Raw genomic sequence first — 27,768 nt, 5'->3', positions numbered from 1 at the left:
TTATTAAAATGATAAAGTGATTTTTTTCATACACACAATCTGAAATAGCTTGGTATATGGCTAGATACACAAATTTAACATTTTCTCTACTCATCACATATACAATTTTTGACTGATACAATTTTATTTATTTATTTTTTTTTTCTTTGGGAGATGTTCACACTATATATATATATATATACAGTATATATAGTGTGAGTTAGTTGTGCTAGAGTACTGCATTTGCTGCCTCCAGCTTTTATTGATTAGTTTCTTTCTCTTGGTTCTATGACAGCATGTATGGAGTGCTGACTTTCTACCAAACTTTAAAGTACAATAGATACAAAGGTTGTTTCCTTAAGCACCTAGCTTGATGTTCTTTGTATGGCAGTTGTCAAAACAGTGGTATTAGAACAGAATGCATTTCGGTAGCTATAAAACAGGAACTATTTGACAGACTGCCACCTACAAGCCATATCAAAAAGGATGGTAGGAGTCATGCATGATGTGTGTAGTTTTGGAAAATGCAAACATCATGTAGCAAAGTATTATGGCAGTTGATTGGAAATATCAAATAAATTTTGTTAAAGAAAATGACTACTAAGCTTAAATTCATTTGGTTTAAAAACTGTGATGATAGCCATATTCCATACATACTTGATGACAGCTTAGGGAAATTCTTCTTGGCACATCACAACAGATTTCTGTGTGATTGAGTCGATTTGAGGTTTAAATATGTAGAAGGGGATGAAAATCATTTCAATACTTGGAGAGCAGCATAATTTTTGCAAAAGAAGGAGTCTGAAGAACTAATATTATACCTAATTAATCTACTATAGAAAGCAAAATAAGAACTAACCACCACTGATTTAAATGGTGTGTACACATCATTAGTGTGTAAAATGACCAGAACACTTTGGTTTATTTGGAGACCTCATTCAAGGTCTGACTTAGTTATCATTCTTGCCTTTAAGTCCACGTGGCAAAAACATATCACAGTTACAAAACACTGCACACAATCTTCTTTAAGTATACAATGGTTAAGTCAACAAAGACATCACATCATCCAGGAAAAAGAAAAAACTGATCACTTCAAATTATTCATCACAAAAATGTGTATGTTATACTGTATATATATATATTTATATATAATAGAACTGATCCTGCACATATATTATGGCTAATCAATATACATACAAACACTGCAGCAGTAAACGAAACCCAAGTTTTTCTACAATCATGAAATAATCACAAAATGATTTTAGAGTCTTTTGCTACTGTCATATTGACAACACAATCATGGGTATTTTGTGTGAATTTCCAATCTAATTTCTTAGATTACCTGATATTTTACTTTTGAGTAATGGAAGCAATCCTAAGGCTCTACAACATAAGCAATCTCATTTCAATGCTACTGCTGCACCTTGCCGTGCTTGGCTACCACACAATATCTTCTTACAAAGTCAATCACTAACACCGTACCGGCAGTGTATTATCTACCATGATGATGGAAACTGAACTTCAGTTCATATGATGCACAGAACCATTGTTAAATAGTTCTCCCTTGGTCCTAATGGGGTTAGGGAAAAGAGATGGAATCTCGGTGCAAGCATTACTTTGAAACAGTAATGCATGCACAATGCTGTCCAATAATAATTAGTCTTCTTCACTTTCACCTTGACCATACATATCAGCCAGTTTACCAAAACGAGGTCCCCAAGTATTTAAATAATCAAAATCTTGCTCATTATCATCCGTGCCCGAAGCTAGTGAACTAAGAGAACCAGCCGTGCTTCCACATCCTTCATAGGCATAGTTACGAAGATCATCAAACGGTGGAGCATTTGGATCATTATCAGCTTTATCTAAATGATCGCTGATAAAATCACCAACATCTGGATAGGTATCACCTGGAGGTACTGTAATATATATAAAGTTGTGATTACTAATACTTTTAATATGTGCTAACAAGTATATCAGATGTATGTTCTTACACAAATACTGTTCATAATATAAAGAAAAACTCTCATTAATACCTTGTCGCTGGCGTGGTTCTTTTATAGGAGCTTTTTCGGGTCCCGGTTTTGTTCCTAAAGGTGTGCCAGCAGGATTAATAGGAATTCTTAATGGTGTAATATCATAAGCATTCATATCGTCTTCTCCACCGCCTTCATCGTCGTAACTGATGATGTTTTCTCTCACATCATCGTCAACATCACCGTGTCCATATTTTTGATCTGCTCTTCTGCTACGAGTATATGCAACGATGACCAATACCAATACTGTACAAAAACAAATGAAACACATTTAAAATAGCAATTACATTTATCTATTTTTGATCTCGCAAAGTTTCTATGCTACTGTAAAAATGCAAAAGTTATATCAAATTACCAGATATACTTTAAGATTATATGAATTATGATGTCATTTACCATGAAATAATGAAAAATATCATTTTGTGTAAAAAGTCAATACTCATTCAAACATTCATCTTACCTAAAATTGATCAGTTTATGTTTATGTAGCGGAAATCCATATTAACAATTTCAAATTTTTTTAATATAGAAAATTACATTTGAAAAGAAACCTGTTTTTTATTGTTCATCAGCAAAACAGTAATTTGTTGTAATTAGTAAAGCTTTTCTTTAAATGATATATCACATTCTTTATCTTTCCAGAAAGAATAAGATTAAGCTTATTATATGTAATATTTTAATTACAGAAAACACATATAGATAACTAATTAAAATTTACTCTGTACCTGTCTTTGATTTAATAACTTTAATAATAATCTGCACACTTATTATCTTTAGTTACAAAACAAAAGTTTTAAGTAAAGATAAAGATGAAAGCATTTTTAATAACAAAAGCTTCTAAAAGTTAACAGATGTGAAGCTTCTTATTAAAAATTGAGTCAGGAAGGAATGAATTAATGATCTTAGTTATCAATATTTAAAGAAGTTTTAGATGTTTATTTAACAGAATAATGTGAACATTTTTTTATAGACTTCATTATCTAAATTAAAAAATTCAATCAATAACAATCAATTATGTTTAATTAAATTAAAAATTCAAAATTTTTTTATAATGTATTTTATTATTTTAAAGAATTTAGTTTATCATCATTTTCAGATGATAATTATTCTTATTACTACATTATTTCTTTTAACATTTCAATTGAAATTTCTTTCATAAAATCCCAATAGAACTGTAAAGAAATCTTTCTCATTTTACACTAGTATTCTTTATGAAATATAAAATAGTTTCACAAATCTAATTAGGAAAAGAAACAAGACGAATCTATGGCTTAAAAATGAAATTCTGTCTAACAAAAGAATTGGAAATCCTTGATCTGAAAAATATTTTTATCTGACTGACAAGTCAGATCTGATTTTAAAAGAATTCTTTTCTGTACTGATACAGAATGAAAATAAATTAATAGGCTGATATTATATTCTTTTTATTTGTACATTTTTAAATTACTATTTAATTAACACATAAAACACAATTNCAATTTACAATATACAGTAAAACCTGTCCAAAACTGAACCTGAAAAAAATGGAAACCTGCCAAAACAGAAAAAAAGTTCTTCAAAACAGAGCAATTTTCTGTTGAAAAACAAATCTGTTCAAAACAGAAACTTGTCAAACAAAAAATATTCAATACTGTGCAATTTCAGTATAAACAGGTTTTACTATATACTGTAATTGTAGTAAGTTAAAATAAAAGTTTAATTATTTAGTAACTAGAGTCAACATTTACTGTATATTTTAGTTAAAATGCTAGAAAATTTCTGAATTAAAATAAATATTAAATATTTTTTTTGCTCAGATTCTTCCTGGTTTGATGAGCTTTTTTGTTGGCTATGTCTCTTATTTTATACCAACAATTTGATAAAATAAGAGACAAAGCCAACAAAAAAGCTTGTCAAACCAGGAAGAAACTGAGTGAAAAGTTCCATTGGTTATGGAAAACTTTGCACCAAAAAAAAAATATTATACTCCTCACAAATTATTATTCTCTTAAACACCTTTGAAGCACTACAAAATATGAGGAAAAATCAAAAACACTGCCAACTGTGTTTTCTGGGAAAATAATTAAAATTATGAAATTACAAAATGAGAGGGCAGTTTCTAATGATGTCTTGTGACATGTGGTGGAAATATGGGCATTCAAAAATTGCAGGTCTTATGTCAATTTCCATGCCAGAGGAATACAGAAATGTAATTTGATATTTGTGGGCATTTGGCAAAAATGAGTACTGACTGTGAGTGTGAGGACAATTGCTTGTTGGTGGTATAAGAATGCTCATTGTTCAAAAATGGAACAATGAGCATTCAGGATGTCCTAGATCAGGCCATTCTTCGTGATCTGGCATCTTGTGATTATCATGGTTTTGCTCTCCTCAAGAAGACATTAACATGCTTTGAAAGAGACAAAGATGTGAAGACAGCAAGTAGTTTGACTGTGGCTGCATTGTATATGTTCTATGAGAGTAATATCCAATAACATGTGACACAATGAGACAAATGTTTGGCTTATCTTGGAACCTTATAATAGGGACATGGAAAAAATATACATTTGAAAGCCAAGTTCAAACTCTACTTTGAAATAACAGTCAGATTTCAAGAAATTTGCAGTTGGCAAAGAATTTTTTAATCTCCCCTCATATATACATTATACATTTTAAAAATTAATTCAGTTTATGCTAAAAAACTCTAAGAGCCTTTATTTTTGTCATACCTATCATGAGTTTGGTCAAACCCACAAAAAGGAGCTAGAGCCTGACCACCCATGAAAAATTTCTAGAGTTGCTCACCACGAAGCAGCAGGTTGATGCTTTAACTGCCTCAGACATCTAGCTAGCCATGCTAATTTTTATATTTATAAATATAATGAATCCTGTTTCTATGATTGTATTGTGTAGTAAATAAATACTAATATCATAATTATACAAACAAATACAATTAACAGATAGAATCAGATAGAAGAATTTAAGAAAAGAAAAATTCTTTTATTACAATTATTAGCTGAATAATAATACAGTATAATAGTCTTTAGAGTAGTTTCTGTAATTTTTATAAAAATAAATGTTATAAAATAAAATTTATTTATTTGTCATAATGTTGTGATTATTAATATGAAGATTTTGTCTTTTATTTCTAATATTGGTATACAAACAATTTTATTTTTTATTCCTTGTTTTTGTTAAGACTTTTCAAAATAAAATTTACAGATTATATAAATCTCAATATGTAAAATAAAGGAAAAATTTCACAGTCTAGAGATTTAACCTAATTCCATGTTTTTTAAGTTATTGGAGAACTAAGTTGAAATCTTGAACTTGATTAAATATAAAAATATTTTGGTAATATGTATGATAATAGCTTTCCAGCTGCATTGTAAGTGTATAGAGTTAGCATCTGCTACAAGAATCTAGCAACAACTGTCAAATTGAACATCTGATATTCAAATCTCTAAACTATGAAAAATCAAAAAGTTTTCTTAGATTGTTATATATGCTTCAAGATGCACTTTGAAAATGAAAGTTTTACTCTTAAATATGCAGTAGTGAAATGTGAATTTATATAAAACTACTAAATATGTAATAATTAACATTTTATCAAAGTAAATTAAAAAATAACTCATAGATGAAAAAATATATATTTGGAATATAAGAAGTTTTTAGCATTTACAGCAAATTAATTTACTATTTTTTAAATGGACCAAAAAAAAAACATTTTTATATTAAGGTTAACTGATAATTGCTTAAATGTTTTGGTCGAAATCTTAGAATTAACAGTTTACATAGAATATATAAATCAGAACAAATGCAAAATTAATATTCTGAAGAGTTACAGTTTTGAATTTGAAACATGTATTTTATTTCATATGTTCTATTGCATGTTTCAAATTCAAAACTGTAACTCTTCAGAATATTAATTTTGCATTTATTCTGATTTATATATATTCTCTATTAGATTTAAAATCGTACACTATTCTATACTGTTAAGATGAGGATGTCAAATTTTGACTGAAAAAGTTTCTTTTATTTAATGAAAACTGGCTTCCTGAATGACTTAATATATTCCTGGCACCATATTATTACTAATACTAAAATGTTTACTTCAGAAAGCTAAATCTTTAATTGAATAATAATAAACATTTTTATCTAGGACCTCAACTTAAAATTCTTATATGAATTATATGCTGAGGTTGCCTGGATCAGGATGAAAATGTTTCTCATTATTCAATTAAAGATTTGTCTTCCTGAAATTAGTATAAATTTATTTATGAAAGTTGGCACCATCTTTGTAAATAAATAAATATTTTATTATAATTTAAATCTACTTGAATTTTCTACAGAAAATACATATACAAGGTCTGTTCAAAAAGTATCAGACCTTATTTTTTTCCGCGTAAACCAATGATGCGCGAGAGGCCTCCTTTGGTGGAGTTGTGGAGGGGACAGTCATGCACATCTCTGAATTTTTTCCCGCCTGCAGGAAGCGTCAGTCGTTGGCAATCGGCCTATGAGTGAGGTCATGTAGAGCGCTCTCATCGGATTCCACTAAGCTGAAAAATGACTGAACAACGCGAGCAGCGGTATTACATCAAATTTTGCCAAAAACCTTGGCGATACCCGAGTGTAAACCATTCGCAAGATTCAGCAGGCTTTCGGGGACGATCCTCGAGGCCAAAAAAAGCGCGGCAGGTCCGCAGCAATATCAAAGGTCATGTTGACAGTTTTTTTACTCTCGTGGGGGTGTGTCGTGAGTACGCATTACAAGGCCAAACCATCGCAAAGGAGAACTACCAGGAGGTCCTTCGTCGTCTTTCCGATACAGTGCGACGCAAACGACAGGATCTGTGGTCGATCAAAACTTGGCAGCTCCATCGTGATAACGCATCCGCCCATTCTGCGCATCTGATTCGGGCTTTCGTCGCCAAACACAACACTCCTGTGGTTCGTCACGCTCCGTAATCTCCCCACATGGCTCCGTGTGACTTTTGGCTATTTCCCAAGCTGAAAATGCTGCTAAAAGGAACACGAATTTAGTCGAGAGAAGACATCGTGCGAAATGCGACGGACCGGCTGATGGCCATTCCAGAAAATGCGTTTTAGCAGTGCTTTCAGCAATGGCAGGAACGCTGGGAGAAGTGTATACATTACCAAGGAGACTACTTTGAAGGGAATTAGGGTTTTGTACCTCAAAGTCAATAAATTTATTTTTGCCGATCAAAGGTCCGATACTTTTTGAACAGACCTTGTATGTGAAAAAAAATTTTAAATGCAAGAGATCATTTTCCTATTGAGAAATTTTGGTAAAAGTATCTTACTAGGTTTTTTTTCAATTCAATATATCAACAAAACTGACTTACAGAAATGAAATCTATTTTTAAATCTAAAGATGTCTATTTTCTTTCCATTACTGATCTATTTTTATAGATTCTGATTTCTAGTCATCTATATCCCTATTTTTCTATTTATATTGCTTGGGTATTCAAGATTTCTTCTTTGAACATTTTTATCATTATTTCTATTCCCACACATGTATATGTTGCTTATTTTTTTCTATTTTGTTGTTATTTATTTTTTGAACTGATAAACATACATAAATAACTTACATCATTTATATGTGATAAAATTATTGAGGTTAGAAATATTGCTTGCTGTTTTTGACATGCTAACAATATTGTTTTTGATCCTATTTTTTCACAAACATTGTATTAGTAATTTTTTCACCGTGTTTGTTTTGATTATTGATTAAAAAAAAAACTTGATTGATATGTGTATTATTATAAGAATTTTTTCCTACAATTTATGTGTATGCTAAATCTTTTTACTGACACTGATAAATTTTATTAGCAGTCACTGAATGGATACAAAAAGACAATAGTATCTAGATAGTTTTTCAATGGTATTTTATGCACAAATTGATGCTTAAATATTCTAAATTAGATATTTCATAATAAAATAAAACAGATTATTACTATAAATTGATAACAATTTAACATAAATTTGTGTATAAACAAATATGAATAAATTTATGAACTTTTAATAACCATAATATTTTTAAAAAGTTATGAAGTAAAATAATAATAATAATAGTAGTAATATTAATAAAATAATAATAGTTTCTACTGTTCTTTATAGAAATATTAGTAAAAATTTGCCAAACTGAAGGAATACTTGTAAATTTTATTATTATATATTAACAAAATTCCTTACTGAGATAAGTTGCCAGACAGGCAAGAGCAATGCCTAAGGCACTGATGCCAAATGCAAAAGCTGATTCTTCAATGCTGCGGTAAATAACATCGCAGCTGCAGTTATGACATCTGTATCCACTAGGACACAAACAGTAGAAACCTTCACCATTATCAAGATTATGGCAACTATTTTCTATTTCACAAGGATTGTCGAGGCATTCATTCACATCAACACATTTCAATCTATCCTCTGACATTTCAAGACCTTTTGCACAGCTGTGATAAATAATAAATAATAATAATAAAACAATATACTAGCTGAAAGATATATCTGTTTATTAGAGAATTTTCATGTTTATTTAGGGTTTATTTTTATTTATAAGTCATCATATTATGAAAGAATCTTTCAGTTAGTACAAGCCATTCACACTTTTGTTAGTTACAGTTAAAAGTTATATCATTGTTAGTACTTACTTAATATGTTAAGAAGACAAACTAAAATGGCAGCCAAAGCTGCCATACTAAGACGCATTACTTTTTCTTCTCTTCTAGCATCACATAGATCCCCACCAAATCCATCCAAACATACACAATAAAATCCCTCACCATTGGGAAGATTAACACAGTTTCCACCATTCATGCATGGAAAGCTTAAACATTCATTTTCATCAGTACAGTTTTTACCATCTTCAGTAACTACAAAGCCATCCTGACACCTATACATTAAGATTTTTGTTAAAGTTTTATAAAACTCCAAAAAGAAATATTAATTTTATTAATCTAGTAGAAGTATTAGTTTAAAAGAATGTAACATGCAAATTATAAATGTTCTGTTAAATAAGTAGAACTAAAGAAATATATTATTATTTGAGATTAATTGCTTTTGATATTTAAATATTTAATTTTAAAGAAGAAATTTCTGAGGGAAAATTATCATGGCACCGGCATTCGTGTTGCATCCATAAATCTTCACAGTGGAAAGGTCTTGGACAGATAATTCCTTGACAAGGATTGTTGGATGGACAACCATCAATCAAGTTCCTCCATTCAACTACAGCTGCATTTTCAGAACCATTTTCCATAGGCAAGTATCTCTGATTTAATCGAATATCATTCATGCACCCTAAATATTTAAAATACATTTTAAAAAACACAATAAGCAGATATTATTTAAGTAATGTATTATTATATACCTTCTTGAAAGTCATTGTCTACAACAGTTACTCCTGGTCCAACATACTGAACATCACCTCCAGCAATAACATTCTGCTTTTCTATTTGCATTAACTGATGCTGTCCAACATAGTCAAGAAGTTCATTATATCTTCTGCCACCACCTCCATCTAATGATATGCTTGCTGTGCTACCAAATCGTAATACTCTAACTGTATGCCACTGTCCATCACTAATTTGTACATATGGAAGCCACAGTTCTCTTTCGTCTGACGATCGCAAATGATTTAAATTAAATCTTAATCGCATTTTTTTGTCTCTTATCTAAAAAAAAAATATATTATTTAAAAATATTATACACAGTAATTTTGAAATTATTTATTATGAATAGAGTATATTTACCTCTAGTATACAATATTCTCGTCCATGTTTACTTGTAGCACGAAAGAGCTCTCCGTGTTTTTGTCTTGTGCGGAATTGCAATTGTATATCAGTTTCATAAGGATTCAAATCAAATGACAATGCATATTTAATATAACTATTTTGTTGAAACATTTTGGACTGAGTTTCTAGAAAATCACATAATATGACATTATATATAAAACATATTTTAGGACAACTAAAGAAATAAAAAAAGATTTACATAAGATGTTTTTCAAATAGAGTCTCTTGAAATGAGATATAAAAATATTTACTTTTTCATAAATAATAAATTAGTTTTTATGTAACCTAAAAATTATGTTTATTATATTTAAAAGTAATGTTTTTTGTGTGAAATGCATATTTAATATTAAAAGTATTTAATCATTAATTCATTTGATTTTATCTTTTATTTACAATAATATACAAGTTAATTTAAATAGTAAATTTTATTTTTTAAAATGCATTGTGTAAGTCATTATTAATTAATGTTACTTTTTAATAATATATCTTGTGATTACATTTTTGCCTGTCCATCTAGAATTAAATTTCAATATTTTTAGAAACTAACTAGAGGATCAAAATCTTTGAAATAATGATTTGATACAAAATGGGAGTGATTAAATTGTAGCATAATTAATAAATAATGACCATTTTTGGAAAAAATTGTTCTCATTAGATTAAAAAAAATAATGCATGATAAATTAATTCCTTAAAATAAGAATTAAATTATTATTAGTAACAGTTTAAAAAATTCACAAAAATTGATGTTTGTTTACAAATTATAATTTAAAATATAATAAACTAATATAGTATAATCAGATAAACAATATAATTAAGTTTTTCTAATGATAAAATTATTACTCATAATAATTTCTTAAATGTAGGAGCTATATGATGATAATATTTTTGATATGATAATGTTGCTATTGATATGATAAATCAATAGCAACATTATTAAAAAAACAAATTAAATATTTAATTTAGGAATTTAAATGAAATTAATATTTTCATATTAGAATATATGTTTAAAACTTACTTAGATAAATAAATATATTAATTTGGAGAATATTTTGTTTTATAGCAATAAAAAATAATAAATAAATAAATATTCATTACTTATAAATATAAAATTTATCTATTACAAATATTATCTTCATTGAAATAATTTAAGATGAATTTTTGATATTTCTGGTTAATTTATTAATTTTTCATCAGGCAAAATAAATATAATTTTTTCATGTATATCTTTTCCTTATTGAGGTAATGCATAATTACAAATGTATATCTAATAAACTTAATTTCAGATAATATTACTATTAAATTTGTAAAATCTAAAACATTAATTAGACTTGGTCAATACTCCTAAAAATGTTTACTTAGATAGATTAAAAAAAAAAAAGACTTATTTCAATATCAAACCAATTTATTCATTCATAAAAACTGATGATAAATTGTTGCATTAATAACATTTAAACAAATTATTTCAAGAAGATAAATATAGATAAAATACATAATCTAGCTATTTATTTAATAATTTAAAATATCTCACCTTTATCACAATGAGTTCCATACCAGCCAGGATGACAAATGCATCTTGCTTCCATATATGTACCTATACATTGTCCATGCTCACAAAATTTCTTTACACCATTTTCTTGGCATTGTTTTTCAGCCGGTGGACAGCCTTGTTCACTGTTTGAATAACTTCCTGGTGAACCTAAATCATACATCTATAATAATACAATTAAATAATAAATTTTTATTATTATTTGATTTATTATATAAGAAATTTGACAAAATTTGGGTTAATTGAAGAAAATATTAATAAATTATTCTGGGGGGATACATTCAATGGATGTAGAAACAACTTCATAAAAAATTTTATGTAGTTTACAACAGGATGAGATAGCATCATTTCCTGAGGAGTTTTATTCAAATCAACATTTAAATAAAATACAATTATAATATAAAAAAATCTCAAAAAATTAATGCATTAGAATTAGTCATTCAAATTTAATTGTTATAATTTTGAAAATTATAATTTTATTCTATACAAATATTATTAAGATATCTAAAATAATGCTAATGAGTTAAAAATAAATATAGAGTATGATATTTTGTAATATATATAGTACTGCATACTCAGATTATATATGATTCATTGAGAAAATGATATAAGTAGAAAGTTAAAATTTTTTTTTTGGCTTTGATTTTGAGAAAAGTATATTTAAAATTTGGAAGAAAAAATTGGAAACGATATATTGTTATGTTATAACAAGACAATAGAAATCATATGCTAGTAATTGATTTGTATACTATTGTTTGATCTGTGCCTATGCATGTATTAGTTTTATTCATATATAATTACTTTATAATATGCTGTTTTATCTAATTATTCATTTGAAAATATTTAAGATTTACATTTATCTCCATGCCATGAACTTCTGTTGTTTGTTGTCAATGTTTTAGCCATACTTTACAAAAATAACCTCAAGGTGCAATTTATTTAAGAAAAGAAAACAAAAAATACATCCGTTTAATATGAATATGACATAGCATTATACTTAGAATTTAAACAAATCAACTGTCAATCAACTAAACATTTTTTGGAACATTTATGAACTTGTGAGTTCTTTCTCCTTAAAAATCATCATATTTTAGTATGTAATATGTTATGGAATATCTTGTATCCATACAAAAACAATATTAAAAATACTTAGCTTTTTGTGTATTTATTAAGGAAATGTTTATTCTTTTATTTTCTGACATTTTAAATTTTTTCATAAGTATAAACATTAATTTTTACATAAAATTTTTATATCATCTTTTATATTTGTGAAAAAGAAAATTAAATAACAAAAGAAAGTATTTTCTTTCCTACAGAGGTATTTTTAATCAAATAAAATTTTATTTCACATTTAATTAGTTTTTGAAATTCTTGTTTTCATAATCTTATTTATTTTTTAAAAAATTATTCATATCTAATTTATTCAATAAAATAAAACAAAAAGTACACTTGTTTAATGAAAACATGATATAGATTAAATATTATATTTAAAATAAATGAACTGTCAATCAAATTTTTAAAATTTTTAACAAAATTTTATTATTAAATGGCAAATTTAATATTAAAAAATTTAAAAAATCATTACTGAATAATCATATTTCAAAAAGTTTACATTTCTATACTAATATATTAAAAATTTTGTTACTTAATTAGAAGAATTTATATTATCATGCAGAGTTTGTTTAAAAATTAAATTCATTTATTTATCACAATGAATTAGAAAATCTTAGAAAGCAGATTTATTGATTTACTAGCAGCAGCTTGCCTTTCTAGCTCTGCAAGTGAAAGCTAAAAATTGATTTAATATTTCAATGCGAAAGACTATATATCAAATATTTATCAACAGATGAAATATTTCATTTCACAAATTTATCTTCTATCAATCAAATTTTATTATCTTTTACTTTACAATTTATTTTTACTAAATCATTCTTGTAATAATAATTTCTTATAAACATTTGGAAAATAAAAAATAAATAAATCAATTCATCTACAATATACATTTTATTTTTGAAATAGGAAAAAAATCCAGAAAATAAAAGATATGTCGAATATTTTAAATACAGAATAGAATAAAATTCTAAGTTTATGGAAATTACTTATTGTATTATACTTTCAACAGTTACTTATTTAAATATATATATATAAAAAATAATAGAAATAGTTAAAGATTTACTTATTAAATAAATTCATTTTATTTTGCAGATATATTTTGAAATAAGTTTTACAATAAAATAAGTNGACCATTTTTGGAAAAAAATTGTTCTCATTAGATTAAAAAAAATAATGCATGATAAATTAATTCCTTAAAATAAGAATTAAATTATTATTAGTAACAGTTTAAAAAATTCACAAAAATTGATGTTTGTTTACAAATTATAATTTAAAATATAATAAACTAATATAGTATAATCAGATAAACAATATAATTAAGTTTTTCTAATGATAAAATTATTACTCATAATAATTTCTTAAATGTAGGAGCTATATGATGATAATATTTTTGATATGATAATGTTGCTATTGATATGATAAATCAATAGCAACATTATTAAAAAAACAAATTAAATATTTAATTTAGGAATTTAAATGAAATTAATATTTTCATATTAGAATATATGTTTAAAACTTACTTAGATAAATAAATATATTAATTTGGAGAATATTTTGTTTTATAGCAATAAAAAATAATAAATAAATAAATATTCATTACTTATAAATATAAAATTTATCTATTACAAATATTATCTTCATTGAAATAATTTAAGATGAATTTTTGATATTTCTGGTTAATTTATTAATTTTTCATCAGGCAAAATAAATATAATTTTTTCATGTATATCTTTTCCTTATTGAGGTAATGCATAATTACAAATGTATATCTAATAAACTTAATTTCAGATAATATTACTATTAAATTTGTAAAATCTAAAACATTAATTAGACTTGGTCAATACTCCTAAAAATGTTTACTTAGATAGATTAAAAAAAAAAAAGACTTATTTCAATATCAAACCAATTTATTCATTCATAAAAACTGATGATAAATTGTTGCATTAATAACATTTAAACAAATTATTTCAAGAAGATAAATATAGATAAAATACATAATCTAGCTATTTATTTAATAATTTAAAATATCTCACCTTTATCACAATGAGTTCCATACCAGCCAGGATGACAAATGCATCTTGCTTCCATATATGTACCTATACATTGTCCATGCTCACAAAATTTCTTTACACCATTTTCTTGGCATTGTTTTTCAGCCGGTGGACAGCCTTGTTCACTGTTTGAATAACTTCCTGGTGAACCTAAATCATACATCTATAATAATACAATTAAATAATAAATTTTTATTATTATTTGATTTATTATATAAGAAATTTGACAAAATTTGGGTTAATTGAAGAAAATATTAATAAATTATTCTGGGGGGATACATTCAATGGATGTAGAAACAACTTCATAAAAAATTTTATGTAGTTTACAACAGGATGAGATAGCATCATTTCCTGAGGAGTTTTATTCAAATCAACATTTAAATAAAATACAATTATAATATAAAAAAATCTCAAAAAATTAATGCATTAGAATTAGTCATTCAAATTTAATTGTTATAATTTTGAAAATTATAATTTTATTCTATACAAATATTATTAAGATATCTAAAATAATGCTAATGAGTTAAAAATAAATATAGAGTATGATATTTTGTAATATATATAGTACTGCATACTCAGATTATATATGATTCATTGAGAAAATGATATAAGTAGAAAGTTAAAATTTTTTTTTTGGCTTTGATTTTGAGAAAAGTATATTTAAAATTTGGAAGAAAAAATTGGAAACGATATATTGTTATGTTATAACAAGACAATAGAAATCATATGCTAGTAATTGATTTGTATACTATTGTTTGATCTGTGCCTATGCATGTATTAGTTTTATTCATATATAATTACTTTATAATATGCTGTTTTATCTAATTATTCATTTGAAAATATTTAAGATTTACATTTATCTCCATGCCATGAACTTCTGTTGTTTGTTGTCAATGTTTTAGCCATACTTTACAAAAATAACCTCAAGGTGCAATTTATTTAAGAAAAGAAAACAAAAAATACATCCGTTTAATATGAATATGACATAGCATTATACTTAGAATTTAAACAAATCAACTGTCAATCAACTAAACATTTTTTGGAACATTTATGAACTTGTGAGTTCTTTCTCCTTAAAAATCATCATATTTTAGTATGTAATATGTTATGGAATATCTTGTATCCATACAAAAACAATATTAAAAATACTTAGCTTTTTGTGTATTTATTAAGGAAATGTTTATTCTTTTATTTTCTGACATTTTAAATTTTTTCATATAATTTTTTTTTATTGATGTTGTAAAATANGGACCGACATATTGACTTAACTTTTTTTTTACTCGTTAGTTAAATCCAGTTTGTCCCCAGAGTGATTATTAGAGTTTCTAAATTTTCTCTCTCTACTGGAAACAGATCTATCTCAGACTTCATATTTTTTGTTGATGTTTACTTACTAAAAGTATTTCAGCATGTATTGGTTGAACCAACCAATATATGTAAGTACTAAATACAAGTTTATTTTGTTGTAAAATAAATCACAATATAATTTTTTTGGTAAAAATTTTACTCATTGAATATTAAAATTGTTTAAAATAGTGTGTTTAAAACATTAAAATTATTTTATGAATTTATCTAATGCACTGCTTACAAATAACTCTATTTTAAACAATTTTAATATTTACAGTGTGTAACAAGCATGTTTAGTTTTTATTCAGGGACAAAATACACAAAAAATATGAAAATCTGATAAATATACAGTATATAGAATTCATAAAAATCTTTTTGATGCAAATCATGTATTTGTATTTATATAATAAAAAAAAGTTTATAGCTATATTTGTAGAATATATATGAGTTATGATTTAATTTTCCTAGAGAATATTTTATTATTTAAATACTGTAGTTTTGTAGAATTGATTTTGCATTATTATAAAGTTTTATTTTTAAAACAATATACGCATAATTGTTGTTGTTATTATTTTAATAATTAAGATTATTTTTTAATTCTATTTAGAATTTAAATAGAATTAAATATTTCATGCATAAAATTTTAACATTTCTCTAAAGCTAGATGTTGAATTTAGAAATTCCTTCATAAATATTATAAACATATTGAAATGAAAATCATAAAAATTTTGTATATTAAAAAGTTATATTACCATTTGTTACAAAATTATACTCAAATTACTTAATAATACTTTAAATAATAACTTCAACACCTTATACTCCAGCTACTGCTGATATTTTTGATTATATTGAATGATCTTCCTCAGGCTAAAACCATGTGATATGATAAAATATTATAAAAACATGAAAAGAGCATATTTAAGTTTAAAAGACAAATATAAGTTTAGTCTTACATTTTTGTTTAATAAGTTTATATTTGTAAACATGTTGTTCTTTTCACATTTTTGTAATATTATATTTTACCAAATGGTTGTAGCCTGAGGAAGATCATTTGCTATGATCAAAAATATTAGCAGTGAAGAACTTTATAATGGAAGTGTAAGGTGTTGAAGTTGATATCTGGACTTTTATCTAGTTTGTCATTTTGTTTTCCACTTAGATAATATTATTGAATATTTGTAAAAAAAAATGAAAAGATGAGTATTATTTTTTAAATACAAATTATGGTAGTTATGATTAAATAATGGAAAATATAGCAATTTTATAGAAATTTTTAATGTTTACATTTGAATTGTATTTATAAAATTATCATGACAAAGATAAATATTTATTAAACTTTAATTATCACAGAGTCGTAATGTATTGTTTTCATAAGCTAAACCCATCTGCTGATAAATTATATTCACATTCACCAGCTGATTCCATACATAAACTATAATAAATTCTGACCTTATTGATCTCTATGACACTGTTTAGTTAAGATAAAATAATAATAGAACAATCAGTAATATGATGCAATTGCAAATATGAATGTGTAGAAAGAAAAGTAAATGCTACGATTAAGAAGAAAATTTACGAAAGATCAAAAATTTCAATTCTTTTTATTAAAAAGAAAAGGTTAGTTTAGTTATCAATTTTATAATTTCATAATACAGCAATATAATTTTTTCTTTGTTAAATATATTTCTTATTAATCTAAATTTTTCTTATAAAAATCAAATAATTCATTAGTTAGCCAAAAACACAAAAACCAAATAAAAATTCACTTTAATTGAATTATAAATCAATATGTAATTTCATTAATTCATTATTTTTATTATTATAAATTTAGCATATTAAATTTTTTAAAACTAAACAAATTTAATATATTTTTAAAAATTTATAGAATTAATATATAGAAATTATAAATTGTTTAATTAATTATATAAATGATTTAAAAAAATATTGAAGTGATTTTCAAAATTACAGTATTTTTATTTTTATGTTTTTCATTTCATTTCAATTAATAAAAGTTGAATACTATTAAAAAGAAATAAAACTTTAAAGTATGGAAAAGCTATTTTTTTTAATAATTAAGTTAATGAATTCATTATTACTTTTACAAGTTTTGTAATGTTTATTCTTTTATCACCTAATATACTTTTACAAAATGATATAAATATGAACCTTTGAATGTTTTCTATGTTCTGCTCCAGAGGATTTGATGCTATGAAAATGATTATTTCTTTACAATACTAATCCTATCTCTGTTGGTAAGCACTGCCATTAAGCCAGTCTAGTCCAGATATCCGTGAATAAAATAAAAGACAATTAATTGAGTCATAAACTTACAGTAAATTAGGATGCATATGTAACCATTACTTTAAATTTCATTATCTAAACAATACCAGTTATGCAAATCATGAGTATAAAATTGAAAAGTTTAATCTGTTTAAGTAATAATATTTTAATTACTGATGCAAATTCTTATTTCTTTACTTATACAGGATAATATAATTTTTTAAAGCATTTAATTAATCATGTTTTTTTGTTTTTGATAGTCAAGCAATTTTTAAATTAAATTTAAGTATGGAAAAACTAAAGATTAGGAAATCAGATGATAGTTATCTCTTCTCCCTTTAGAATAAATACGGCTTCTGCTGATTGAGATTTTTATTTGCTAATAATTTGGAATATATTTCAAGAATTTTTAACATGTATATAATAAAATTATAATAATAAATTTTATTTTGATAGGACCGACATATTGACTTAACTTTTTTTTTACTCGTTAGTTAAATCCAGTTTGTCCCCAGAGTGATTATTAGAGTTTCTAAATTTTCTCTCTCTACTGGAAACAGATCTATCTCAGACTTCATATTTTTTGTTGATGTTTACTTACTAAAAGTATTTCAGCATGTATTGGTTGAACCAACCAATATATGTAAGTACTAAATACAAGTTTATTTTGTTGTAAAATAAATCACAATATAATTTTTTTGGTAAAAATTTTACTCATTGAATATTAAAATTGTTTAAAATAGTGTGTTTAAAACATTAAAATTATTTTATGAATTTATCTAATGCACTGCTTACAAATAACTCTATTTTAAACAATTTTAATATTTACAGTGTGTAACAAGCATGTTTAGTTTTTATTCAGGGACAAAATACACAAAAAATATGAAAATCTGATAAATATACAGTATATAGAATTCATAAAAATCTTTTTGATGCAAATCATGTATTTGTATTTATATAATAAAAAAAAGTTTATANATGTTGAAATACTTAAATATGGTAATATATTTAGATTAATTTTTTTCAAAAATTGATACTATTTATTAACATAATGAAAACAACTTTTTGCAAATTAATTATTCTAATTTTTATAATGTTGTATGTGAATTTTAATGTTAAGTTATCATTAAACATGCTATTATAAAAAGTCAACTATACATAAATTTAAATTACAATAAACAACCTTATTTATTACTTGACTTAATTCAAGCAAAATTCTCAAATATAATCAAAACATTCTGAACTTTTCTTCTACTTGACATTAAAATAAATTATATTTTATGTTGTTGTTCTTATATATAACAACATGAAATATAACAACAACAACTACAACAGTCTTAAAAATGAGAAATATTCTTGAATTGATTAATTCTGATATTTTTAATTTAAATCAAAAGTTAGCTTTTATATTGTAAATTTGTGTTGGAATTTACTATGTTTCTGCCTCAACTTTCCATGAAGTTTAGAATAAATGTTTAACTAAGCAATCTTGAATAATTTTCTCTCCAAATTCTAACATAAGCATCTTAAATAAATATTTTATAATGACTATATAATAAAAATTACCTGTAACCTGCTCATTTTATAATAATTTATTTATAGGCAATAATTAAAAATTAATAAATCATTATCTTAAAATTTACAAATCAATATTTTGTTATGAAGTAAAACATAAAATGTGTGTTTGCATATATATTTCAGTAAGTAAAATATGTTTGAAAATAGTGATTTTAGAAAATATAAAATTTTTCATAAACAATATTTATGTTTCCACTTATATGCTATACAACAATGCTGGATATAAATATAAATTTTAAAATGCTGTATTGTATACTTTTACATATGTATCATACTTTATCATTTATTGTACTGTATTATATCAATAAAATTAAATATTAAGTCCATTTATCAATCAAAAATCTAGATATGTTTACAAACTAAACATCTTTTATCTGTCTTAGACCATTTAGACAGCTAAAAATAAATACATAGCAATAACATCATCTATTTATTTAAATTCTGAATAAATTATACAGTAGTTATTATACAATAGTATCTGCAAATATATGATTCTAATAACAAAATACAAGCATCACATGACAAACCCATATTGATATTCAAAAATGTTATTTGTTTTCAATTTTTTTAAAAGAAATATTAGATAAAATTTATTTATTATTGCTGTTAAACCTGCAGAAACTATATATGTATATATAAATGTTGTAATTAATAATTATAAAAATTATATTCCATGAATTAAACTTGTAATATAGGAATAAATAAAGAAGTTTGATTTATTTGACCAGATCTATAGAAAAATAAAATTTCTTTATATAAAGTTCTACAAGTACAGTGAAACTATTCCTATCAATGATGGTATCCAGGTTTATTGTATGCATACTCAATTATAAGTATTTCATAAATTATTCCTGTGTATTTATTTGATAAATTCAATACTAAATATTATGAAAATAGACAATATATTTGTTATTTCCATTTACTTGTCTATATCTATTAGAAAAGAAAAAGATAATTGCTTTATCAATTGGATTATTATAATTGGTTATAATTGGATTATTAGTCAAAAAGTCAACAAATATTTGATTTATATAGTCAATAGAACAGTATATCTAGTTGGCCTACTGTCAAAATTTTATTAAACACACTAACAGTATAAATATGTAATAATAGAAGAAATTGCATCAAATATTAATTTGACCAACACAAGTGTGTATTAACAATCATTTATTTTTCAAAACAGGTAACAATTTTTTCATATAATTTTTTTTTATTGATGTTGTAAAATAAGTATCCCTATTTGGAGCTGTCAGTAGCTTGAAGGAATAACCCAAATAAAACCAAAATTGGTGCACTTACTATTTAAGAAGGGGGAAGAAGAATGGAACAAAAAAATTACTGATAGAGGCCGCCATAAAATTAGGAATGTAGTGTGTAATACAAGAAGAAAGAATTAAGATGCAAAAACTGATGGCATACAGGAATTTATTGGAAAATGTCACAGTTAATGTGATTAGGTTGTCACATGGCATTGACGATCTGGTTCAGGTTCCACAATACCAATATGTCCATTGTGCTGGACATTGGTACATACTGGTATTCCAGGTGGTGCACAGCATGCTCAGTTGCATAATGTAATTCAGGAATGATGCTTCGCACATGCTGCAAAATGCTATCTTTCAAAGCATTTGAAAGCATTTGAAAGGTTTGAGACACCTCAAAGATTTTATTAAAATACCAATTCTTGTTCCATTCTTCCTTCATAAACAGTAAGTGTGCCAATTTTGGTTTCAGTTAGGTTATCTCTTCAAACTATTGAGAGCTCCAAATAGAAATACTTATTTTGTAATCACTGTGTATATTCATAGAAATGAATTTTAATGTCTTTATGAAAAAACTATCATCATAACAAAAACAGAAGACCACTTTAAAGTTGAAAAAGTTTGAAATATACCTTTGCACAATTTTTCCATAGTGTTAGATACACACATTTTTATATTTACAGCTGTTGTATGTATTATTTAAACATTTGAACTAGAACTTCACATGAAAAATTAATCTAGATCTTCCATAATCAATATTCCTGAACTAAACAAATTCATCCAATATCTTAATTTAAAATATTGCATAAAACATACAAATGATAGGACATTCTTTGAAGAAAATGAAATAAATTCTTTTAGGATCAATCTGATCTGACCTCGCATGTAAAACTTTTACTACATTTTTGGGCTGCAATTTGAAAAATTGTAGACCTATAAATTCCCACTGTTGTCTTTCCTTAATCTGAAGAACGGAGTTAGGTAGATGAAAGACGAGACCAGATATGGAAACCTTAGGGGCAAGAGGCTCCGATTAACTGTAAGTGAACTTCCGATGCAAACCGGAAGCTGCTTTATTTCAATTCAAGTTTCCTCCTGAAAGCAGATAAGAGATGACTGGCGTGGGTCTATTGTGAAAGGAAAAGTATGATATACAGGGGCAAGCCACTACTAATTTGAGGTGGCATGTATATATTTTAAATTAAATAAATTAAAAACATAATTAAAAATTACATCCCAGTATTGTAATGATGTTATGATAAATAATTGTCATTCTATAATATATTTAATTTTTTTTATGCATCTTGTTAATTTTAACCACAGAAATTTATAATGATCAAAAACTATTTTCTTATATTGGTTGAATAAGGAAGCCCTTATTCTCGTTCAGATAATACAGTAGAGCGTCGATTATCCGAAAGTCAATTATCCGAAATAATTTCAGTCGGCAAATTTAAATTTTCGTCAGTGCTGTGGCGCTGCAATCTTTGGCTATGTCTTGGGCTACTCAAATATTTTACGTTTTTGATACTAAATTAACTTCTGAAGTATAATTTTTTATTGTTTTTATATTTTTCAATATATTTATTTTGTTCGTACAAAATAAAAAAATAATTTTTAACTATACAATAGTTTTCGTTAGGCGTAACGTCGACGAAAATTCAACGCAAAGCGACACGCAACGGAGAAAAATGTCAAGATGGGATAAATTAATATATTTTTTCGTACATAATCGGTATCTTCCGAACAACCCCAGTCCCAATTGATTCGGATAATCGACGCTCTACTGTATAGTTAAATTTTATCGCTAGGTGTCATTGCACTAACGTTGGATTCAAGTTTTTCCATTATAAGTGAGCTTGATCTGTAATAAGATTGACTATCAAGTGTTTAGATTTTCGAAAACAAGACTCTGACTTGAATTATAGGATCGTAAAAACTCGGATCGAGTTCGAACCCGGAACCATTCTGATAATAGATTTCTTGATACACTGTCATCTAGCTAGACAAGTCTGTTAGTATTGTCTCCCTTCTTTCTAAAATACAAAATTTTAAAATGTTTAGGATATTATATTGGATTTTATACAGAAACTCAATAACTTTTATGACTTTTATTTTAGTCTACATTTAGGCAAAAAAATAAATAAAACAAATTTAAATTATTTCTTTGTTGCGCTTTATATCCGCGTGTAAAAAAATTTTATTGGTTTAACTTTCGTTCTTTTGAAGAAACATTTTAAAATACTTTTTAAATTTTTTTGTCATTTCCGCATAAATTTAGTTTAAGAAACTTGTGGCCATTTTACGTAGTTTTAATATTGTATTAGCCTAAATCAATTCAAAATACATAGAAGAAAGGTTGTCTATACAAATGCTTGTATCTTTTACATGACAATGTGGAATAACACTTATTAATTTATAATTAGTGAAATAGCGTCTTTATCTTGTTATTTATTCATTTTAATTCATTTCCAAAAGCAAAAAAAAAAAAAAAAAGTGTTTACAAAGTTTAAAAATATAAAAAATGCAATAAAGTAACATAGTTTGAACTGCTGTCGTATTAAATAATAATATGAGTGTATAATTATCAGTTTAAACATGAATTTCTTTTTACCAGCATAAACAATTAATGCGCGTAAATAATAAAAAATCGCTGAAATAATGATAAAATTTTTGTGTATCATAGGCAGTCCATTTTAATCAATCCACTGGAATTATTCGAAAAATACGCATACTACAGAAAAATTCATTACACGAAAATTGTTCGACTTTAATTGAAAACGGGCCAACTTCATATCTTAAATGGGAACTCAATTTTTTGTTGCATAAAGAATAAACAAACTAATCTGAAACATTTTTTTCCCTGAAAGATGCATTTTTTATAAGTTAGGAGTGGTTGAAGTTTTACGTTTCCTCCACAGCGCGCACGCGCGGGTCTGTGAATATCTATGAAGTTCGCTGAAAAAAAGGAAGAAAAATGCTAAAAAATCATTAAGAAACTATTATTCTTCGGTGGAATCAAAAACAATGTCTTCTCTTTATCACAAACTTGGGGGTTTTAACACACTGGCACGAGCTTTTGTATCAGTTCATTTGAAAAAGAATAAGTGCATCTTCCGGAAAAAATGTTTAAAGTAAGTCTGTTTATTCTTTACGTATAAACGCAGTATGCAATAAAAAACGAGATTCCCATTTAAAAACATGAAACTGACCCTGTTTTCAAAGAAAGAGCCATCCTGTGGTCCCTTTAAAGTCTAACAATTTTGGTGTAATGAATTTTTCTGTAGTATAAATATATTTCGAGTTATTCCAGTGGTCGATTAAAATGGATCACTCTGTATAACGAATGTAACATAAACTTTAATCCCACCAGCGGCCGAATGGATAAAACCACTGAACATTGGTAGTTGGTCGTGGATTCGTGCCTCGCTAACGGGCTGGCCACGTGGAGTTTTCCGGGCTTTCCTCACGTTTGTAACACCTAAATAGAGGACCAGTTTTCCATAGAAAGTTCTTACGGGAGGCATCCCCCTCTGTGCATCGCCTACGTGTTGCGTTGCTGTAGTCAAATAAAGTTTAAAATAAATCAGAAAAAATTTAAGTTTGTATTCGAGGAGAATGCGAAAAGTACGAAGCGAGCTGTGCCATGCGATAGACTTTCACGATAAAATTGGAAGAACAAATAAGCATGTCCAAATTAAGTACTGAATATATACGATTGGTATGATGTTGCATGCTGCCCGTATACGCTTTGAATTTAAACATGGTTTGATTTTTTCCGCAGTTGTCCGAATTTTTCAATGGAAGTGTTGATTTCGGAGTTAAAAAAAGGAGTTATAATTTCTTTTATTTCACATACTGTGAAATAAAAGAAATTATACTACAAAAGCCAGCAAGTATTTTTCTTACAATATATATTTGAAGGTACTGTATTTATTTTCATTTTTGTATATTTATCCTTTTTATCCACTTGTAACTGAGAATACAAGTGATGAAATTCACTATTAATCAAACTGTCTCTATAGATCATAAATCTTTCAATTGTTACACTTGTTTTTATTTTTTTTATATTTTCAGTTTTACTAAATTATTTTCAATAAATATAATGGAAAGTGCCGAACTCATCGCCATTGTTCAACTCTGAAAGACTCTACTACTATGAAAATCACTAATAAAGCAATAAGAAAACTTACTTTAATTTGTCACCTACAATATTCCGGTAAATATCTGCGATGTGTGCGTTAAATATAGTGTTTGCATCACACGCACTCTCATTAACTAGGACACTATAATTCTTAATCTAAATTATTAGTCAATGATTAGATTTCTAGATTTTTTTTTATTATTATTTAACCAATTTTATTCAACTTGCAAGAGAAATCTTGCAAACTATCAGTGGCTCGTTATCCTATGGCAAAAAAGGGCAACTGCCTGGGATCCCCACTAATCTTTTATAAACTCATTACTATGGTAAGAATATCGAAATTTAAATTTCTGCCATATCTAGGAACCCTAGATTGCAGTATGGCGCCAGGCTTAGGCCTCACTGAAGTAGCACAGAACTTAACCTTCCAGAAGTCGTTTTACGAAACGAATGAGGATACCTACTGGGAAATTCTCCCCAAAAATTTCCCCTGAAGAAAAATATCGAAAGCCAACATTCTTCAGGGAGCCCCTAATTCAAATTTGCCTGAGTTCCACGAAGCTATAACGCACCACTACAAACTATGTCATCTCATTATCCATTCATTTTTGAAGTCTTTCTAACCAAATAACTTTTCATCATCTCTTTATTTAAGACGGAAAAAAATTGGACAGTTTTCATAAATCTCAATTTAAATCATTTTGAGATGTTTTTTGACAAGCAGAATAAAACCAGGCGAGATGCATAGTAGGGAGAGACGCCTAGATATACGAAATGTTCCGAAATTCGAATACGCTTATGTGATATTTCTGTTTCATGTGAAAGTAGGATTAGTTGGTCATGTAATAGTCGAAGCCAGAGATCCTCCAATTAATTTTAGTCTAAAATATAGAAATAGACATCTCTCCCATATTCTTAGGGGTGAGATGTCTACTGGATTTAGGGGAGAGATGCATACTTTTCTGAAATATTTTATTATGAACTTAATTAAACGCATTAACCTTAGATGCCTACTGAATACAAAAGAGGAGAAACTGGTGCCAATAGAGGAAAATGGATCGAAAATGACTTAGTTCTTTCAGCTGAAATAGTACATAGCCTACTAATCGTCTAAATTACTATCAAGCAAGCAAAGAGTTTAAATCTTTTGTGAAGAGTACGATATGGAATGTTAAAGACAGTAATTTAGAAAAGCGAGCTCTTGGATTAAATTCAATGTTAGGTACCCAAAATAATAATTATATGATTAACAATTTTTATTATTATTTTAAGTCACAAAATCGAGACAAGTAAAGACGGTTAGATTCGATGCGCAATGTTCAAAAAATGGAGGCACGAAACATGCACATTGTATATTATAGAGTATAATGAGCGTGGAAAACATAAAAAGTGCAAAGTGTTGATTAAATTAAATGTTAAATAAAACAGGCATCTCACCCTTAAGTATTAGGCAACTCTCCCAGAGGTACGGGATAGATGCCCGAAATGGACATTTATTATTTCTTTGTTACCACTCTGTTACATCGAGTTTTATTTCACTTTATTCACTTTTCTTAAAAGATAACCCTTGGCTGTATATGCATTATATATTCATTTCTTCTAGAAACCAGAGTTAAGCGAATTATATGAGTTGAAACAAAAATTGTAGGCATCTCACCCTACACATCTGAAGGAGGAGAGGTCAGTTATACTGTCAATATAGACAAAGAAATACTGTCGATAAAATATAAGCACATTATTTTAAAATGATAAAATAGTGTGAATTTACATTCACACTATTTCATATGATAAAATAGTGTGAATTTACATTCACACTATTTTATCATATGAGCGAATGATAACTATGTGATAGTCAAGCTCACAAGCACATCGTTTTATCAACCTGAAAAATTATATAGAAAACATTCAGTGAATATTATCGAAAAGTAAATTATTCTTAACAGAAGGTTTTAAAAGTATCTGATTATGGAGTTTTTTTATACAAATAATATATTTATTGAAGAAATGAATTTTATAAGTCATCATAATACCGTATATAATCTGGTAATAACAATTTTGAAACAAAATTAATAAAAATTATAACAAATTCTTGTTATAATTTTTATTTATGTTTCTTAAGAGGTTCAAAAAAGTAAAAACCAAAGGGTGCTAAGTCCAGACTACGCACAGGATGACCCATTACTACTCATCCATACTTTTTATCCAGTCTGAAGTCTGAACCTCTTAAATACCTTGGAAGCTTACATTTCTCAGATGATAATGAAGTTAAAGATGCAGTCGTGGCCTTTTTTCAAATTAAGTAAAGAAATTTTTCGGAAAGGAATTTTTGATCTGTTCCTGCTATAAAAAGTGTTTAGAAAAAAATGGCGACTATGTAGAAAAATAGCTTAGACTGTGTACGTACTTTCAAACTGCTAATTTAATTTTTTATAATGTAATTTGTTATTAAGTTATTATACAAGATTGTACTGTACCTTACTTTTGGGGCATGCTTCGTATAATAACATAAAAAATCTTAATCAAAAATTTCTTTTTTAAAAAATCAATTTTTCAAAAAAATATTTTCTCAAAAATTGATGAAAACGTCATGGGTTAATTCTACAGAAATAACCACCGTTTTTTTTTTCCTGGACCGC

The 27,768-nt window shown here is 26.3% G+C and overlaps 1 protein-coding gene across 1 annotated transcript in view; it reads right to left on the bottom strand.

Moving 5' to 3' along the window:
• LOC111635445 (neural-cadherin-like) overlaps nucleotides 1-27,768 on the bottom strand; it is a gene marked incomplete at its 5' end in the record, with an annotated part of 137,343 nt that continues 109,575 nt past the window's right edge. The window contains 10 exons of the mRNA XM_023380405.1: nucleotides 1-1,898; nucleotides 2,016-2,261; nucleotides 8,214-8,470; nucleotides 8,665-8,910; nucleotides 9,137-9,317; nucleotides 9,388-9,691; nucleotides 9,770-9,936; nucleotides 11,340-11,520; nucleotides 13,123-13,145; nucleotides 14,504-14,684. Of these exons, the coding sequence (XP_023236173.1) occupies nucleotides 1,636-1,898; nucleotides 2,016-2,261; nucleotides 8,214-8,470; nucleotides 8,665-8,910; nucleotides 9,137-9,317; nucleotides 9,388-9,691; nucleotides 9,770-9,936; nucleotides 11,340-11,520; nucleotides 13,123-13,145; nucleotides 14,504-14,684 (2,049 nt within the window). The remainder of the gene's footprint in view (nucleotides 1,899-2,015; nucleotides 2,262-8,213; nucleotides 8,471-8,664; nucleotides 8,911-9,136; nucleotides 9,318-9,387; nucleotides 9,692-9,769; nucleotides 9,937-11,339; nucleotides 11,521-13,122; nucleotides 13,146-14,503; nucleotides 14,685-27,768) is intronic.

Source organism: Centruroides sculpturatus, unplaced genomic scaffold (genome assembly GCF_000671375.1).
Source record: "Centruroides sculpturatus isolate CEXI.00-Female unplaced genomic scaffold, Cexi_2.0 scaffold819, whole genome shotgun sequence".
Classification (NCBI taxonomy): Eukaryota; Metazoa; Arthropoda; class Arachnida; order Scorpiones; family Buthidae; genus Centruroides; species Centruroides sculpturatus.
Note: the sequence above shows the minus strand (reverse complement) of the source record. Positions and strands in the feature narration are given on the sequence as shown.